Source organism: Crinia signifera, chromosome 1 (genome assembly GCF_055691185.1).
Source record: "Crinia signifera chromosome 1, ASM5569118v1, whole genome shotgun sequence".
Classification (NCBI taxonomy): Eukaryota; Metazoa; Chordata; class Amphibia; order Anura; family Myobatrachidae; genus Crinia; species Crinia signifera.
The window spans coordinates 425,800,353-425,821,300 of record NC_139217.1 but is presented as its reverse complement, the minus strand read 5'-3'; the positions used below and the strand labels follow the sequence as shown (position 1 = coordinate 425,821,300).

Here is a 20,948-nt window from a genome sequence, read left to right as displayed (position 1 = left end):
ATTATGTGCACTGGGGGGATGGCGTATAATGTGCACTGGGAGGGGGAATGGCATATTAATGTGTGCTGGAGAGGGTTGCATTGTGGCAGCAGAGTGCAGCAGCTATAGTGTATGTATACGGAGAGGGGGGTACATTATAGCTGCAATAGTGCAGGACTCAGAGAACAGCGGGCAGGAGGAAGCAAAGCCACATTTAGTAATCTAGTAGCAGGGCACTGGGTGCGGTGTCGGCGGCAGCTGATCAGCCAGGTCCGGGACTCATATTTTTTTTATACATGGATTCTATATTTTATACAACAACATCATAGTACTGGGGAGGACTCGAGGAGGGATACGGTTCGTTTTATCGAATGACATTAGGTCGAATGTCATTTGGTCGACCCCACTAGGTCGAATGTGTAAAAAGGTCGACATGGGTTATGTCGAACTTCCGACTATGTCGACTGCCATTAGGTCGACTGGGGTTAGGTCGAATTGCTCTTTTTTTGGTTTTTTTTGGCCGAAATGTCAACAGTGTCGACATGGACACTGTTGACATAGTGAATCGGACCCTCACATCGCTCGCTTCGCTCGCTATGCTTCGTGCACGGTGGCTCGCTTCGCTCGCCACAGCTTTAATAACCTCCTCCACGCCCTAGTGGATGGTAGGGCATGAACCACCGCCTGTCGGCACATGTCGGCACCAAAAAAACCCCAAAAAGAGCAATTCGACCTAACCCCAGTCGACCTAATGGCAGTCGACATAGTCGGAAGTTCGACATAAACCCATGTCGACCTTTTTACACATTCGACCTAGTGGGGTCGACCAAATGACATTCGACCTAATGTCATTCGATAAAATGACCGTATCCCCTCGAGGAGGCGGGGCATTGGACAGCAGCACCGCTCGGAGAGAAAACAGCAGGCGAGAGGAGGCAGGGCCACATCCATTAGCAGGGCAGGCTCTGTGCACTGTTCGCAGGGGAGTGGGAGGAGGCTGGGCAACTGACAGCAGCGCAGCTAGCTTCTCATCTCCTCTGCAGTGAAGTGACAGTAACTCTTAGTCTGTGAAATGTGCGTCGGGACGTCATGTCACCTTGCACATTACTAGAAGCGCAACCCAACCTGTGCTGGGGAAGTACCGGAGGAAGCCGTCAAACTCCATGACTGTTGCGCAGCAAAAGAATGGCTGAAGTTAACCGCTCAGGCCCACCACTTGGAGTAGCAGTCGTTAGTCGTGGCTCCTGCTCCCTTGAGTCCTGCCCCGCACACAGCAGCAGAAATTCTGCTGCAGAAGACTACTACCACTGCCAGTCCAGAGGCATCAATTCATTAATAAGTGAGGCCACTTCCAGAAATTTTCCAGGCCACTTTTCTGAGGAACTGGTTGAGCATGTTACACAGGCCTGGAGTCGCATGAACAAGAAATTCCAAATACCTAGGAACTTTTTTGCTACCTATCCTCTACCACAAGAGGGAAGAAAAAAGGTGGAAACTCTGCCCAAAGTCGACTCCTCTGTCACGCGTCTGTCTAAAAAGACAGTGCTCCCCATACCGGGGGCTACTTCTCTAAAGGACGCTTCAGACCGTAAGTTGGAGCTTACCCTCAAATCCATTTTTACGGCTGCAGAGGTTCTTCAGTGACCTGCTCAGGTAGGCTGCTGGATTAATAAGGCCATGGGAGTCTGGGCTCCCAAGATTGTAACCAATTTACAGGATGACCCAGATCCTGATATGCTTGTCCAGTGAGCAGAACATATCCGGGAAATATGGCGGCCCATATTTCGGCCCTCTCCATTTCAGCTCGCAGAGCGCTATGGCTCCGCCAATGGCAGGCGAACGCTGAATCTAAGCGTGCTGTAGAAGCCATGCCTTTTACCGGAGATTGTTTGTTTGGTGCCAAACTAGACAAATGGATCTCTCATGCTACGGGGAGGTAAGCCTCACTTTCTTCCTACAGCAACTCCCCCAGCACCACGTAAGGCTTTTCAGGGTCTGTCCTTTCGGTACTTTTGCCACAAAATAGATTACATGGCCGTTCCAGAGGGGGTACCTCTTCACAGAGAGGAGCTTGTGTCAAGATTGTGTCTCAAGTACATCTTTGCACCAGACTACTGGGAAAGATGGTTGCCTCAAGTCAGTTCAGTACGGTCATTTCCATTCTCAATAGTTTCAAATCAATCTGCTCAGCCAGTGGTCAAGGTCCCATCTCCATCTGCAACAACGAGTAATGTCTCCTGAAGCGAGGCTCTCCCTGCTATGGTGACTCAACACCTCCAAAGGGAAAGAGATTTGCAATCTGGAACTGGACCCTTCTGACCACAGATGCCAGCCTCCATGGCTGGGGTGTGGTACTGTAACTCTGGACCATCAATTCCAGGACCTGTGGACAAGTCAAGAATCTCTACTGCCGTATACGTTCTAGAACTCAGAGCCGTGTATTATGCAGCTACCGGCTTCGGGCGGCACGGTGACCACCCACCCGGCCGGGACGAGCGCACCGCCACGGCCCGGCATGAGGACCACCTCCATGCAGGGGGGTGCCTGGAGGAGCCAGAAGGGGATGCGGCACTGGACCCGGCCACCGACGAAGACACCCGCGGCACAGAACTCGGCCCCCGGGATGACACCAGAGGCTCTGGAGGGAGGACCTGCATGACCTCTGAGTCGGCTGCGACCCCTATCATCGGCACCCGGCTGACCCGCCGATGAGAAGAGACCAGGCCCGCAGGCCCCAGCTGCTGATCCCCAGCACCAGAAGTTGCAGGAGCTTTTTATGTCTCTGGCGGCGCCCCCCCACCCCACCAGGGAGGAGTTATGACCAGACCATTGAGACTCAGCCCAGGGAGGACCCAACTCCAGCCCTAGGCCCCACTGACTCCCCCAGGCCTCAGTGACTCTTTCTCCCCCCCCCCCCCCCCCCCCGATGTTGGCTCTCCACGCTGGTTCTCCTACAGGAAGCTGGCGCCGCAAATGGCTTCCTAGGATCTGTGCAATCAGCCATATGTAACCCCCTGTGTCCCCTGTGTTTCCCCTGTGTCATACTGTACTGTCTCTGCTATAACTGCGGTGTCTTTGCTCATACTGTTACCACCCGGCTGCTGCAGCGACCAGTGGCGCCGCTGATGGCTGCCTAGGCGCTGTGCAGCTTGGCGGGTATATGTTCCCTGTGTGCCATTATACTGTCCCTGCTTATATTGTCACCTACCTGGCTGCTGCAGCGACCAGTGGCGCCGCTGATGGCTGCCTAGGCGTTGTGCAGCTTGGCAGGTATATGTTCTCTGTGTGATACTGTACTGTCCCTGCTTATATTGTCTCCTACCTGGCTGCTGCAGCGGCCAGTGGCGCCGCTGATGGCTGCCTAGGCGCTGTGCAGCTTGGTGGGTATATGTTCTCTGAGTGATAATGTACTGTCCCTGCTTATACAGCTGTGCTGCTTGGCGGGCATGTGTTGCCAGCATGAAATGTGTCAATGTAACGTATGTAATGCCTCCCCCCTTCATCCCTGCTTGATGCTGCACTGTATATCCACAACAAATTCCGAGTGTGCGCAAGCACACATGGCCAATAAAGTTGATTCTGATTCTGATTTATTGGGCTATTGGTCTAGAACTAAGAGCCCCAGCATGCCCTTTAATGCCCTGCATGCTGGGACTTGTGGTTCTCCAAGTCCCAATATGTGGGGGCTGCTTGCTGAGACTCTTCATTCCACAGCAGAACCCAATCGTTAATAATTCTATTTTTGACACTGGAATCAGTCCGGTGCCCACCGCCCTGGTGCATTGGGGACTGCCATGGGCTTCAGGCCTGGCAGTGTTAATTCTGGAGGGGGGCCTTCATTGGGGGGGGTGTCCCCACTCCCCAAGGGTCCTTGTCTGGCCTGACCAGCCACAGGGTGAATCCTTTGGCCAGGGAAACTAATATAAACAGTTTCCCCCCGGGTGTGGCATTAGCCTGTTGGCTATTTGAGCCCGGTGCTGGTTTATCAGAATACGGGGGACCCCTATTCCTTTTGTCCCCCATATTTTGGGAACCAGGGCCAGCCAAGAGTCCAGTGCTGGTTTCATAAATTCAGGGGGACCCCATCTTCTCTTTTCTCCTGAATTTCTGGCACCAGGACCAGCTCTTTGAGCTCCAGGGTTGGTAATTGCCGGTTGGAGGGACCGCACATCGGGGTTTTTATTCATTTTATTTTTTTTACTCACTGAAGCCTGCACGGATCTGACTCAGTTATAGTAAATGTTAATTGGTTTATTATGTGGAGGGTGTGATGCATCAAACCTACTAAAGACTGGAAAAGTTGCTCGTTGCAAATAATTAGCTTCTATATATAATTTCATTTGTAAGCTGTTAGGAAGGTAGGTGAAAGTCCATGCTCAGAATAATGATGGCTTACTAACTAATTGCATATACTGCCTATGCAGAGGCACATGCATCCTGAAATGCCTGCTCTGTATAATTAGAAGAAGTTTTCCAAAATCAGATGCTAAGTAATCTATAATTATTATAGGAAAGAAGATCCGGTACTTGTTTCCAAGCAGGGCGGCCAGTTTCCTTACGTACACGAACGTAGTGAAATCGCATCGCATTACGTTATAGTAGCATGCGATGCGATTTTCCCGCTCCCTGTCATTCCCGACCCCTGTCAGATCCTCTCAGAAATTATTCTGAGGTGATATTGTGACAGGAGTACAAGCATCCCTCAGAGCTGCTGGTGATTTATCGAAAGTTTAGGATATGGCTTCATGTATGAATGTTTACGTTGCCTCAGACGGAGGAGGAGGCTATTGCCCTTTTTCAAGAACGCGATCTACTTCCGTTGGTGCAGAATTGTATGAATGGCTACGTAATGCGCCTTTCTCTGAAGGAATGTATGTGGCGCAGCCATGTAAAAGGGTGCCAGCTGAAGGTGAGCCTCAGAGCAGGCCACTGGTTTCCAGGGTGCCGCTTATCGTTTGTCACCTTGGTGCGCTTTATATACTCATGGGCCCAGGAGCTGACATCCATTGAGTACTGTCAACAGCTGGACATATCCAAAAAGACCGCTGTTTTGTACAACAGATGGATGCGGTAGGCTTGTACGATGGACTTCATGGCGTAGCCACATCGCCGTTTCCGGAGGTCCGGGACACATCGTGGAGGTCGATGAGAGTATGTTTGTAAGAAGGAAGAGTAATGTCGGCCGTATGTTCCCACAGCAGTGGGTTTTTGGGGGAATTTGTAGGGAAACTTGACAGTGTTTCCTCACCATGGTGTCCAGATGCGATGCCAGCACTTTGATGGTGGCTATTACTGAGAATGTAGAGCCAGGCACCACGATTTACACAGACTGCTGGAGGGCGTACAGCACTGAACAGCTGGAACTTGCAGGGTATCAGCACACCCAAGTAAATCACAGGTTCAATTTTATAGACCCGTCCACAGGGGTTCATACCCAGAATGTGGAGATAATGTGGGGCGCATGCAAATGGCGCAATAAGCGCCACAGTGGTACAGCAAACCACATGCTCCATTTCTGTCTCCAGGCGTTCATGTGGAGAAAGACATTGGGTGGGGATAACCCATTTCATCGAATCCTGGGAGCACTTACCCTCCTGCTAGCGCCTGTGGATCACACCTTGTTGTGAAAGTTGGAGTTTTGTTGGGCTGGTAACCCTGGTGTGCATTCTGGGCTGCAACCACAAAGGGGCGCAGAACATCAAACTGTTATTCTTCTTTTTTGCACTTACCCTCCTCCCTAAGGATGATTAAGTGAATTGTTAATAATTAATAATTTTCTGTGATTTATTGTTCTTAATTAATGTTTTACTGTGATTCATTGTTCTTAATTAATGTTTTACTGTGATTCATTGTTCTTAATGAATGTTTTACTGTTTAAAATTGATTAATTGTTCCTATTATCATTATCGTTATGCTTTTTCAATTATTTAAGCAAATTTACAGTTCTTAGTCAACACATGTCGTCATTACTGTGTCAGCTGTATGATTTTCGAGGTGTGTATGTTCATAAAACCCCACCACTACTCATGCCACCCCGAGCGGCGGCGGAACGCGTCCTCCGACCTTTTCATACCCCCACTATCCACGTCGGAGTGGAGTTGACTTTATAAAGTGTGGCGAGCACAGCGAGCCACCGAGCCCAAATCGTGGTGAGCCCCGCGAGGGGACGCGGAATACATGTAAAGTAATCCGCGTCCCCTCGCGGGGCTCGCCACCCTCCGGGGTGGCGTGGATAGTGGGGGGGTCAATAAAACATCATTGTATATGCTGGAAGTGTATACCTAATCCGATGCGATATCGCATCGCACCGCCTAAGGGCTGAGAGCAGTGAATACAGTAAATTACATTACATTCCAGTGGGTTTGGAATCTATGCTGTGCTGATCTTCCATTCACACATGCTTTTGAAGCAGGGACAACCCGGGTCGGTACCTTTCATACCAAATCCGGGTTGACCCTGCATTTATCATTGAAAATAGCCTTTTTTAGGCCCACATTATATTATTGATTATTAAAAATTAGACACAAAACATTTGTAGTGTTTTAAGCTTTTGTTTACTTCAAGAAAACAAATGAAAAGGCATATAAAAGTATAAAACGTTGCCTATTTCTACGCACAAAAGTACAAGATAAATTCAACCTTAAATATAAAGGCTCATTATTACACAAATCAAACAACCCCCCCACCCGCCCCCCACAAGCATCAAACATCTCACCCACACAAGCATCAAACATCCCCCCACCCTTACACGCATCAAACATCCCCCCACCCTTACACACATCGAACATCACCCCCCCACCCCCGCCCCCTAAACACGAACATATTGACCTTATGAAACAGGCATAAAATTTTGTAAACTTGAAAAGTGCTCGCCAAACATCGGTCGGCCAACAACAAACCTTGCACAGGCATATAAAGTGTCCAAGTATCAGCTTATAAATAAAAAAATAACACCCTAAAAACCCAACCTCCCCCGCCCCCCTACCTAAATGAAAAATGTGCCCTTAAAACAGCAATACAATTTTAAACTGCCTATTGCAATTGCCGGTATACAGGGTATTCAGGTGAGGATGGTGGCGGGTTAGGAGGGTCATAGTATGGACCTCTGGAATACGGCGGGCAGCTATGCTCAGGGGCAGTAGGGCCTTGGTTAGCTGGATGCATGTTGTTACCCACAAAGCGAGGTATGCTGTGTTCCAGGAACTGAAATTGACGGTCTTGGTAGTTGTGCAAGATGCGCTCTTGGTTTCCCATTATCTGCATTATGAAGGTCTGCTGCAGCTCTCTTTCCTCCTCGATGAAACTGAGTTGCCGGGCATCCTCCTGTCGCTCCATGTTGTTGTCCATGTCGCGCAGTTCTTCACTGAGCACCCTGGTCATTTCCCGTGCTGCGAGCTCTACTTTGGTGACTTTGCGTTTCCGCGGTGGAACTGTACATACTGCATGGGGAGTAAAAGAAGGAGAAAAAGGCATAAGAAAAAGCAGTGGTGTGATCGTATGTGTTTGTGGCCTACTCCCACCTACACTTGATACACTCTGCGACAACAAACTTTGCGGCGGACGGTTATGGTGGCGTATAGTGCAGCATTACTGTGTATTGGAATGCAAGTGCTTAGGACATTAAAGCAAGGAGAAATACTTACTATTGGTGCGCATCACAGGGAGAGCTTTCTGGGGTGTCGCTTTGGGTGTTGCGGGCACATCACTCTCTTGTATGGTTTCTGCACTGGTGCCGGTTATGCTGTTATCTGCATGGTTAACGGAGGAGTTTAAATCGGTGTCATCTGTGACTAGTATCGGTGATGTTGACCCAGGTCATATTGGCCCAGATTGGGTAATGTCCATCGACTGATTGTCTTGATCAACCACTGATGAGAGAGTGACCGAGCTGGAGGATGACAGGCTGATGGGGTCACTCAGCGCAGTGTTGCCAAAACATGCTGTGCACAGCTCGTAAAAGATCCAATCTTGCCTTGCAGCCCCGCTCTTATTCCGATTGCGGTCATGTATGCGGTTGAATTGTTTCTTCAGCCCCTTCAGCTTGTTCCCCACTTGCTGCTGGCTGCGGACGAAGCCCGCGATGCCAGGACCTTGGCAATGTTGTGGTATATCTGGGCATCCTTCACAGTGCCTGTAATCTGGCGCCAGATCTCCTCTTCCCCTCTGATGACTAACAGCTCCCTCACCTCTTCATTTGTCCAAGCCATGGCAGCCACACTTGCAGGGGTTAAAACCCACTTTTGCCCCCCACCTTGCAGGGGGTTAAAACCCACTTTTGCCCACCTTGCAGGGGTTAAAACGCACTTTCCGCAACAGTACATGCACTCACAGTCTCCCTGCACGCTGTTTGCTGCCTCTAGGCGTGTCTGTGAGCAACCAGCACAACAGGAAGTTGCCCTGCTAGCAAAGCAGCGTTAGCTGACATCAGCAGAGGCAACACGGGAAGCAGGGACATGTCCCCGCACCTTTCACACGAGCCAGTAGTCCGGGAAGAACCCGGGAGTAACCCTGCTACCTAGCAGGGTTGGATTGCCGGCAAATTAGCCCAGGATTTTGTCCCGGGAACCTTTCACACCAGCGCTAGTACCGGGTTGTTCCCGGGCTAAACCCGGGAATTTAGGCTGGTGTGAATGGGGTATCAAAGGCTCCTAGATAGGTTTGTGATACCCTATCTCCTTATATATCTCCTAAGGCTCCTGAGGCTGCATGTAATATTGACAAGGCTATTTCAGCAGTTTCCTACTACCATGTAGCTTTGTGTTTCGTGCAAGGATACTACAGATTTTATCATATCTTATCCTGTGGCCTGCACTTTGGATCTGGCTACATCAATGATTACCCATCTGGCTACATCAATGATTACCCATCTGGCTACATCAATGATTACCCATCCCTGTATGGGGTATACAGGGATTTTATCCAGATGCTACATATTCTCTCTTGCCTCATCCTGTGCTTACCTGCACCATGGACTTCATACAAACATCCTGTCCTACTGCTGCGGCCTCCCTCATGTCCCATTGTGTGACAACCTGCACTGTGGTCATGGCTATATCACTGGCTCACCTCAAATACGCAGCTTTTTGTTACTTTATACAAGATCCTATCCTGGTACTGTGGCACCTTTCATATTACACTCATATGCCAGTGAGTTTTTCTACGCATCATTGATTGCCTGGGGGGGGGGGGGGGGGGGGTGCTAAACTCTTCGATGAACTTTAGCCAGACTGACATTTTACCTTGATTTACCTTATGATGTAATATTATGTTTCTGTTGGTGATTGCCACTTATAAAATTATATATTCTGTCACATGTATTTCCTGATATACTATCTGTCCTTTCTGAACCTAGATACCTTTTTTCTTACTACTTAATTTTTGCTATGTGCTTTGTTACTATATTTATGTATATTTTGTAATTCTTTATAGTGGGATGTCTTCTAATTTTGACAAGGTTTTCTTTATCCAGTTCCAGTGGGAGGGCTGGATGTGGCCTGGCTTAAAGCCATTAGTATATTACTATATACTAATGGCTTTAATTGGGGGGGAATGGGATCATTCGTCAGACTGCATTTAGGTCTACAGTCATTAGGTCGACCCCACTAGGTCGACTGGCAGGAAGGTCGACCTGACTTAAGGTCGACATGGGCCAAGGTCGACATGACTTAAGGTCGAATTTGCATAAAGGTGGACATGAGGAAGGTCGACTGGTCATAAGGTCGACATGGGTTTTTCACTGTTTTTTTATCCGAATGTCGACACAGTCGACATGGACACAGTTGGCAATGAGAATTGGACCCTCGCATCGCTCGCGATGCTTCGGGCACACTATTTTATTCTCCCACCACGCCCTAGTGGATGGTAGGGCATGAAATACCGCCTGTCGGCACATGTCGGCTCAAAAAACAGTGAAAAACCCATGTCGACCTTATGACCAGTCGACCTTCCTCATGTCGACCTTTATGCAAATTCGACCTTAAGTCATGTCGACCTTGGCCCATGTCGACCTTAAGTCAGGTCGACCTTCCTGCCAGTCGACCTAGTGGGGTCGACCTAATGACTGTAGACCTAAATGCAGTCTGACGAATGACCGCATCCCTTGGGGGGGGGGGGGGGATATTTTAGAATATTTTAGATCTCTCTTTTGATTGGATGTGCATATATTTTATCTCTGCTATTATGGTTTTCTATATAAACAGCTCATATACATAGATGCTCAGATTACACTCCTAGTTATATTTGGCTTGCTATACCCGAATGGCGCCCTCGGGAAATGTGTTATTCCATTTCTGTAAGGGAGGATTTCAACCTACACAATGTGCACATGGTAACAATGAGGTTGGATTGATACATATTGTTTGCCTGTGAATGTATTCACCTTAGTTTGTATTGTTATAAAAGAAATCTCAATAAAAAAATTAGTGAATAAAAATAATAAAAATAAGAAAAAAAAACTATTGGGTAAAGTTTTGGAACTTCAAGTCCCAGAAAGCCTCCCCCGTGTGCAGGGATTTGGAAAACCACAAGTCCTAGCATGCGGGGCATGAAAGGGCCCACTGGCACTTGTAGTTCTACAACTGAACTAATAAAACACACCGTAGAAAAATGAAAATTGAATACATACTATATTCATCCACACATACTTGGGCGGTTCCTATCATAGACGCCCATGTTAAATATTTAACATGGGCGTCTATGAAGGGAACTGTCCATAGACGCCCATGTTAAACTTTAACATGGGCTTTTATGGAGCAGCTAAAAGCCATTCAGCTCCCCAAGAGCCCGCTGCTGATTGGCTGTCGTCACCGGCAAATCCCCCACTTTGGAGGAGGAGCCCCAAGTATAAAACACTTGGGGCTTCTCCAGTTCGTTACGGTATCAGGACCCCGCAAATTGTTTTTTTTACTCCCTGGATGCCTACATGGACCGAAGAGGACACAATCTACATCAGAAGACCTGGAGAGTACAATTTGCACACAGGTACTCACAGGTGAATTGATACTCTGTATGGATGAGGATATACACACTTAAGGGGGTGAGGAATTAGAGGATTAGAATGAGGATGACATTTTGCCCCTGTAGAGCCAGTTTGTACAGGGAGAGATTAATTGCCAGCTTGTTTGTGGGGGCCCAAACAAACCATTCACTTCAGCCAAAGTCGTCTGGCAAACCCTGTTGCTGATTTGATTGTTTTGTTAAATGTGCATGTCCTGTTTACTATACAACATAATTATAAAAAAAAGGAGGTGCAAGATGGAATTGCCCTCCCACCCACAATTCCATCTTGCACCTCCTTTTTTTTATTATTATTTTCTCTTTGGGGCCTAGAATTCAAAAATGCCATCCTGTCTGCAACTATAGTGTCATTCCACTCTATGAGGATGTACACAACACAAAAGGGGGGTTAGAAATAGGTGGACGAGGACGACATCTTGTCTTTGTAGAGCCTATTTGTGCAGGGAGAGATTGCCACCTTGTTTTGTGAGGGCCCAAACAAACCAATTCTTTAAGCCACAGTAGTGGGGGTTACTCTGGCGCTGAACTGATTAGTTTGTTTAAGTGTGCACATTTTGGCCTAAAAACGATAATGTGAGGTGTTAGGTGTTCAAGTTAGACTGGAAATGAGTGGAAATGAAAGTTATTGAGGTGAATAATAGCATCGAAGAACATTTTTGGTGATTTTAGCTGTTTTTATGTTTGGTATTTTTTTTAAATACAAAACCAAAACCGGAAAGGATGGTTTTGCCAAAACTAATCCAGATTTAAAACACAAAGGGAGATCCAGATCCAAAATCAAAACGCAAAACCTGAAAAGTGCCTGGTGCACACCCCTAGTTTTGAAGTTATTATTCCACAAGCTTTCCTTGATGCTTGAACAAAGGCCATTGTCCATATATTCATCTGCATATTTATAAATGCCAACTTCCTGTCTGTAAAATCAAATAACGATCATAAATAGCTCAACGTTTCCTGCAACAACAAAAAGATTAAATTATGTATTTATGAGACTATGGTAATTGTGAGATTTTTGTGCATTTCCTTCTGCTCTAATGCACGTTTTGTATCCATGCGGTAGATCTACTAAAGCTTTTAAAGTAGTGTTGCCCTTATCAACCATTAGATTTGGTCATTTTCAAGAATTCAATAGATGGTTATAAACTGATGGTTATAAACTGACTGTCATTTAGAAGCTTTAGTAAATACCCAGCATCCCCCCCCCCCCCCCCCATGCACACCCAAGCGCTGCGGGAGACTATGGCCTGTGGGTGGGACAGCAGGACGTTGCTCAAAACAACTGAAATGTTCCACCAGAATTGGGCCAATTGGAAGGTATTCTAACCTCCTGTTTTGGACCACCCCTTTTTTTTTTTTTATAATATTTTTCTTTATTGAAGCATGACATACAGTAAATGTGCAACATAAATGCATTCCCATTGTGTAGATAACAATCTGCAGTCATGACAAATTTGTATACAAAAAGAATAAATGAGTTGCAATATACAAGGACTACTCCTTTTTTAATTGGCCTAACTAATTTAAGCCAATGAGTAGAGCTTGTGTCCAACAATAAGGTGTCAAATAACTCTGGAAATTAAAGGAACTGTGTTTATTTCAAAGGGGTCAATTCAATTAGCTGCATAGTGGGTGAATTTCCATAGCCCTATGGGGCTGCGAACAAAAATCAGAGAGTTTGGAGGTATTGTAAGTGCTTTTTATAGCTGCACTGGGTAGTTAAATTGACCACTAGATGCATTTCTGTTTCACGTCACATCTGAGGATATACAGTATGTGTTCCAAACTGCTCTCTTTTTGAAAACTAAATGCACCTCACTGCTATGTAGAGTAGTTGAACATTTCAGCTGTACACATAATATTCACATCTGCCCAACCAACACCTTTCATAGCAAATTTAAAAGGTCAAAAAAGCTTAAATGTATCTTCTTGTTTATTTGCAAAGGTCCTTGTCACCTTGTATACAAATCATCCTGAAGAATTTTCCTATGAATATGCTGGTTTATGTCTCGCAGTTTTGGCAGACCTGTTCCTGGCTACGGTGTATTACATATTGCAGTCTTTGACTGCTATGTGTCAGTCTGAGTCATCCTGGGCAAATCTTCAAAGAATTTAATAAATTCCACTCACAAACATCATGAAAATCGGCAATGTGCTACAGTGAAAATCATAGCAAGCTTATTATTTAATTGCATAAATGTCCGTAGAGTGCATATGTGTTTATCACTATATATAAAAGACGAAATCCTCCTCACCTTTTTGAGGTTAAGTACCGCCAGTAACCACTAGAGGCCACTTGACAGACCAAATTACAGAAAGTTAAACCAATATGATATGGTTTAAACTTCCTGAATAGATATGGACAGAGGGACAGAGCTGTGAAGACAGAGATTGGAGGTAGGAGCAGATAAGGGACTGAGCGAGCCGTCATATTGACAGGCTTTTAACTAGTATACAAATAAAGGGTTACTCTTCCCATATTTGAGATGCTTGGCAACAGAATATTTTGGAATAATGACATACCATAATGATTCTATATTGATCGGATTAGGCGGAATTCGGCCCCCGAGGGGATTCGGCGTTGGGGGGCTGGTGGGCCTTTATGGGAGTTTATGGGCTTGCTAAACAGCCAACAACCGCTGCTTAGCGATCCTTACTGATTTAGTCTGAACACAAAATGCCTTTGTTTTATATATTTTGAATAATTATGTGCATGAAACAAAGGTCCTTATTCTGGTTGACTCGCAAGACTGCGAATTTCGCAGCCTTGCAAGTCCCCCAGATGCCGCCCCCGAACCCCTGCAGGCATGCAAATTAATGATTTGCATAATCATCCATTCGTAGCCTTGGATGCGGGAGAAAAATCATTCGATGGTCGGCGACCATCGTATGGTTTCTTCAGCGCTTGCAGATCTGAGACCCCTCTAACATGTCTCTGGTTTGCGAGCGCCCTGTGTGGGAAGCAGGTGGGCAGCTGACATCACCTGCCCGCCCCCCCAACATCGTCATCGGGGAAATACCATAGAAATGCCTAGTGTTCTCATGGGAACGCCCATGAAACGCTGGGCATTCCTCTAGGCAAATTCCCCGGCCCACTGCCCCATGCCCTCCGCCTGGACTTGTGTGTGCGAGCACTGTGGGCGCTCACATACAGCAGCTGCACTTGCGCATAAAAAACTATGTGCATGAATGAACATTCCGTCCCCCGTGCGAACTCGTGGGGGACCGATTTAATTAGTTTATTGTACACTTTGGAGGTTATTCTATCAGAAAGCAAAGGTAACACTATCTCATGTAAGATTTTAAAAAAAAGAAGACATTTTTGGCATTTCGGAGTTTGGATATGGAAGAACCTGTATAAATATAATTGTGAACATACAGTATATGGACCTGATTCTGCATTGATGCAAATGGGTTTGCAGACATATCTCAGATTATGGTGCAGATTCTCTAAGCTTCAAAAGTGATAAAATGGAGAGTGATAAACAGCCAGCCAATCAGCTACTACCTACAATGTCACAAGCTGTGTTAGAAAAATGTCAGACAGGAGCTGATTGGCTGGCTGTTTATCACTCTCCATTTTATCACTTTTGAAGCTTAGAGAATAATTTGGCCCTATAACTTAATGCAAATTTTATAAAGAACTTACTGTAAGTCAGCAACTGTGCTTGCTCGCAATCAGCCATACGCACTTGGACAGATGGATTGATCTGAGAGCACTGTTTCTGTGAAATGGGCATTTATGGGCAGTAACTGAACATGCAGGTGCTCTGTACGGTTCCATGTAGAGCGAGTGTTGTGGGGTATGAATCATAGGATAGACAAGCATTAGGTCGACTAATGAAGGTTGACATGAATGAAGGTCAACATGCATTAAGGTCGACACAACTAAAGGTCAACATGGGTTAGGTTGACAGTCATTAGGTTGACCCAAACATTAGGTCGACGTGGGGAAGTTCGACAGTCAAAAGGTCGAGTATGGGGTTTTTCCCTTTTTTTTTGCCGAATGTCAACACAGTTGACATGGACACTAAAAAAGTGCACCGCGTCCCCTTGCATGACTCACTGCACGCGCCATACTTGCTACGCTTGGCACACTATTTTATTCTCCTACCATTCCCTAGTGGATGGTAGGGCATGAAATACCACCTGTCGGCTCAAAAAACAAGTGAAAAACCCCACGTCGACCTTTTGACTGTGGACCTTCTGCATGTAGACATAATGCTTGTATTGACCTAATGTCCCTGTCGACCTTCACTCACTAATGCTTGTCGACCTTCCCCCATGTCAACCTAGTGATCGTATCCCATGTTGAGGGTGTGTAATTCAGCTTCAGTAGCGTGTGGAGGGAGATGGGACGCCTGTTTAAGACGGTGGGTGCATGTGCAGATACTGAAGATAACAGATGCAGATGTACAGTACACTCAATGCTCTGCAGGGCCGGTGCAAGGCACCGGAGCGCCCCAGGCGAGTCGGGGTGGGGGCGCCCCGGTGCCGGGGGGAGGGAGGGAGGGGGTGGTACCTGTGTAAAAAAAATTGCTGCCCCGCGCGCATAGCGCTAGTTATTTGCTATTCACTACAGGGACCCCGCCGGCCGCAGCCAGCTTTATACACATGACGGCGCCGCAGGTACCCCTACGGCACGGACACCCCTGACCGCCCCAGCACTGCAGGGACGCCGGGGTAGCAAATTTTTTACACAGTTCGCTGGGGGTGAGGGGCGAACTGCCGCCCTCCAGGTGCTGGCGCCCTAGGCAAATGCCTAGAGCTGCCTAGTGGTGGCGCCGGCCCTGATGCTCTGCCTAATAGCTGAACTAACAATCATATATAGTCAGAATCTGCAAACTTACAGGGCAGGAGCAAATATCAGTAGGGTGTCTGCCTTCAGTGAGACAGGCCACAGGTTCTAATCCTAAGTATGTGTGGGGGGCAGCACCAATATTTATCTTGCCTCTGGGCAACTGGGACAAACTTACACCACAGCCTGAGAAAATGGAATAGTAACAGCATGTATGTCTTTCATTCACAGTACCGCAGCAACGACCAGCACCTACTGTACTGCAGCACATTCCAGCACAGCAGAACCCTTCATCACTTACAATACTGTGGCAACAATCTGCACATACAGTACTACCGCAACAGTCAGCACATGCGATACTTCAGCAACAATCAGCACCTACAGTACTACAGCAACAATCAGCACATACAGTACTAAAGCAACGATCAACATGTACAGTACTACAGGTGAAAGAAATTTTACTCATTGATAAAAGTGAATTCTTTCCAAGCCACATAATGGAACAGTACTGGGAAGAATTCATGAACAGTGACAGCCAGGACCTTTAAAGTAAAACCTCAGAGCAAAGTAATGTATAATATATATGTGTTCTATCTTGTGTCTCCTCTGTTTACTTTGGGTGTGGATCGTATTGTCGACCCGACTTAGGTCGACAGTCATTATGTCGACAGGGGTCTAGGTCGACATGGGTGAAGGTCGACAGGCGTCTAGATCGACATAGGTTTAAGTCGACAAATGCATTAGGTCGACATGGGTTAGGTCGCGAGGTTGACATGGGTTTTTTCACAGTTTTTTTACCCGAATGTCGACACAGTTGACATGGACACAGTTGGAAGTCAACCACAGCCGCTCGCTTCGCCTCGCTACGCTGTCGGCACATGTCGGATCAAAAAACTGTGAAAAAAACCCATGTCTACATCGCGACCTGTCGACCTAACGCATTTGTCGACCTAAAATCATGTCGACCTTGTCCCATGTCGACCTAGAACCCTGTCGACCTTGTTGCCTGTTGACCCAATGATGTCGAGCTAATGACTGTCGACCTAAGTCGGGTTGACAATACGACCATATCCCGTTTACTTTGAGATCCTTCTAACCTCATTGTTCGAGGTCACCATACAACAAAGAAGAGTCACTTTGTGACATTCTGCAGCTCTCATACCTAAACTAGATTCTCACTTCAAATTCCTAAAGCAATTTCATAGTAATGTTTTCCGTGTACAAGTTTAAGCAGTGTGCTAGGGTTGGTTTTCGCACTGTAAATTTCAGTAAGCTGCAGCTATAGGCCGCTATTGTTAATTATAGATCTTGACCAAATTACATTTACTGGCTACAGTTGTGTATTTCCTGAATAAAGCAATGAAACAAAGTATTGGGTTTTGGTTCTAACAAAAGCAGAATGTCATAGACATGCTAAAAAGACTTGATCATGTCAGTGTCCATGCAATGTGTCCTTGTGTAATATCTACCCAAGTATTGATAGCACATAAAATCATTTTGATGGATATAGGTATCTTCAGCAATATAAATATTTAGGGAAGACTAATTTTAACGGGATGCAGTCAAAATCCCGACGGTCAAAATATCGATAACCATTGACCGACGGTCAAAATCCTGACAAGGTCAAAATACCGACATTTAAAATCCAGACAAGGTCAAAATACTGACATATATATAGTGTAGACAGGTGAAAAAGTCAACATGACTTTCGGTCGACAGGTCGCGAGGTGGACATGGGGTTTGTTTCACTGTTTTTTGACCCGACATGTGCCGACAGGCGGTATTTCATGCCTTACCATCCAATAGGGCATGGTGGGAGAATAAAATAGTGCGCCGAGCGCAGCAAGGCACCGTGTCCCGAAGCATTGCGAGCAAAGCGAGCGATGCGCGGGGCTTCGGTTGACTTCCAACTGTGTCCATGTCGACATTCGGGTAAAAAACAGTGAAAAAAACATGTCGACCGAAAGTCATGCCAACTTTTTTCACCTGTCTACATTCTATATGTCGGTATTTTAAATGTCGGGATTTTGACCTTGTCGGGATTTTAAATGTCAGGATTTTGACCATGTTGGTATTTTGACCTTGTCGGGATTTTGACCGTCGGTATTTCATACCGAATCCATTTTAACAACACAAATTTGGCCAGTTCTGAATTTCACTTATGGAAAGGGGCATTGCTTACCATTATGCGGTGTGGCGTCTCTAAAATTGGCATGGCTGCATTAACCATGGGCAGGGCAGCCATCAGGGGGGGACTGCAGGGACTTCAGTCCTGGGTGCAGACAGAAAGGGGGCAAGTAGAATTTGTCATAAACAAAGTTCACATTTCCCTTGAATCAATGGCAATCCAGGTGTTTGAGAAAGGGAAGGGGGGTCCCTTCCTATTTTGTCAGTCCTGGGCCCCCCAATTTCTGATGGCAGCCCTGATCATGGCCATCGTTTGGGCAGAGCTGAAGGCACACTCAGATATCTTACTATCTTGATTATTTTGTTTCAATTTTTAGTTTTCAAATGTTGACAGATTATATGAAAATGGTTCCACACTCACTTTATGAAAACCCTACCAACGAGTAATACAATATTCAAATGACATTTTAAGCAAACTTACAAACTACAAAGTAGTGAAAACATAATATTTATATATTATTTTATATCTAATTTATAGCTAAATCACGGGTCCTGCTGCTGTCTCAGATTTCTGATGACAAACTAAAAAGTAACTTTTCAGTGTGTCCAGCTCCACATTCAATTTAATACTGTCTAATTAATTGTCCACACAAGCCACCTACCTTCCATTTAATGGACAGGAGAATTTCAAAAATCATACTGAATAATGGGGCCGATGTATGAAGCTGTGTTATGGGGGAAACGGGTATCAGCGCATGTTCTGTAAACTTATACCGCTTCTCACCCATGTATGAAGGGACTGGTGTGTGTTAAATGCTATGCGCCCCTGTCCATATCGGTGCTACTATGAATGATAGCAGTCCTATATGCAGGGCAAATGTATGAACAGCTGTCTCTGCTTTGAGATCATCCTAAACACTGTCACCTTATTAATTGTCGACCTAACATCGCACACCCCATAATCTGAGTTCTGTCTAGGAAGCATTCACTAGCAATCCGTAAATAGTATTTTATGCTCACTTAAGCCCCCCATACACGGTCCGTTAATCGGATCCGTTGTGTGCTTAAACAGCACACATCGGATCGGATCGCATCCCTAGTGCATGCAGTGTGCATGCACTGCGATCCGATCCGATGTATAGCTAGTACAAATAGTATGTGCAGCACATACTTTTTGTACCGAACTATGTGATGCGCTGGAGCGCGCATCGCATAGTACAGAACGGAGCCATACACAACGGACCGTGTGTGGGCTCCTTTATTCTGTTTAAGAAATTATAATCATTAACTGTGCAAGTCCCCTTAAAAACATGACATGCAGGTAAGAGGAACTGCTTACAGAGAGGCGTAATAAAATAATCCCTCATCCTGTTCTGTATTGTTCTAGAGTTGTTTCTCCTCATTATATTGTTCCCTGTTCATATTGCTGATGTTGTTTTTGTTGCATCTCTGCATAAGCAATGGATCGCACCGCACTGTATTCACATGCTTTGTCAAGATTCTGGGATCTAAAATGTTGTGCTTGAACTACATAACAGTGACCAGTAATAACCTAATAACATACCTACTTTTGAAAACTAGTTTCAGGGAGATTATAGTTGCTAATAGAATTTTGCAAAGCGCCCCATTGTTCCATATATGGAGAGATTGTGAAAAGAGATTGTGTACGTGACACCTAGAAGCGTGGGTGTGCACTGCTACATCTGAGAGGAATCTTGCAGTTAGTAAGAGCTACTATACTTGCTGCTAAATGTTACAGATGATTCAATGTAAATCGATCTCTCATTCCTTTTTTCTCCAAAAATGGAACAGTGTAATGTGGGCTAAGTGAAATGTGGGAGATTGCTAGACTAATGAGGGAGAGAGGGAGATTGCTGCTATTTCAGGGAGTCTCCTGCAGAATGCAGGAGGGTAGGCAACTATGCATATTAGTTTTCATGTAATGTAAAGTTAATTATATTTATAACATACCCAGAAAGTTAACCTTTTTAACTAACTGAATTTGAAAGATTAGCACCCAAAACACAATTTATCACCATCCGTGCCCTCAGATTCGCAATATGATAATTGACTGTCTACATGCACCAATTATGGCATGCAGGCACAGAGCTTTATCACAAGCAATGGGTCTCTGCAGTATTATATATAGGTGTATATATATATATATATATATATATATATATATATATATATAATATATGGGGGGCACTCCAAATAGTGCAATTACCACTTATATAAAAAAAAAGATTTTTATATTCAAAACACAAACAGATTAACGGATGGGTCACGTACCAGACAGGGCGGCTCACAATTTTCCGCAGGTTAAACAGCATGAAATGGTGTACAACACCTTACATCTGTAGGAGGCGGAGCGGTTACACTCTCTCGCTCCAGCTCCACACACACGGTAACGCTAGACTGTTTTAAACTGTATATGGAGAGAGAGGAAAAAACAAGATTGTGTCACACTAAGCGATCCCACACAGATAGAATATATTCACTTCCCCTTACATCAATATTTTCTGTAATTTGAGGGGTTCAGTAAAATCCTGAAGGCAATTCTGAAACAACAAGAAAGAGAAAAACATAGTGCAGATAGTAGGATAACCATGAAGAAGTTGAATTTTGATATCCCACTCACATGTTAAATGATGTTATGATAGCAGAATACTGACACTGATGTCCTGCATAGATCACTCTGGCCAGGTACTGATGTAAAGTTTCAATAGGTACCTAAACTTTGAAGGTATATAATAGTGCAACACTGTATAGATAAAGTATCACAAATTTATTATAGGTTTGTACTCACATTAAGAAATTAAAACAAGCATGTAACACCACAGCGGGTGTAATAAAGAAATACTGGATAGGTGGATATCAGCCAGGGATAATACTTGGAGAGCGGGAGCAGTGAAGACAGAGATTGGAGGTAGTAGCAGATAGGGACTCGGGGCGGGGCGTAGAGTTTGTCGGCTAAAAACTGTCACAGCTCAAAATTAAAGTAAAAATGTTAACTTCACTAAGTGAAAGT

General features: G+C 45.5%; 1 protein-coding gene across 8 annotated transcripts in view; it reads left to right on the top strand.

Annotated features, from left to right (window-relative positions):
- Positions 1-17,202, top strand: part of ANKRD31 (ankyrin repeat domain 31) — a 188,853-nt gene extending 171,651 nt beyond the window's left edge. For 7 of the 8 annotated variants that reach the window (XM_083151923.1, XM_083151922.1, XM_083151925.1 and 4 more), the window contains one exon: positions 16,022-17,202. In XM_083151923.1, coding sequence (XP_083008049.1) covers positions 16,022-16,338 — 317 coding nt within the window. In that variant the 3' untranslated portion in view covers positions 16,339-17,202. The remainder of the gene's footprint in view (positions 1-16,021) is intronic. The other variant, XM_083151928.1, reaches the window with a different exon arrangement.
- The last annotated feature ends 3,746 nt before the right edge of the window (positions 17,203-20,948 follow it).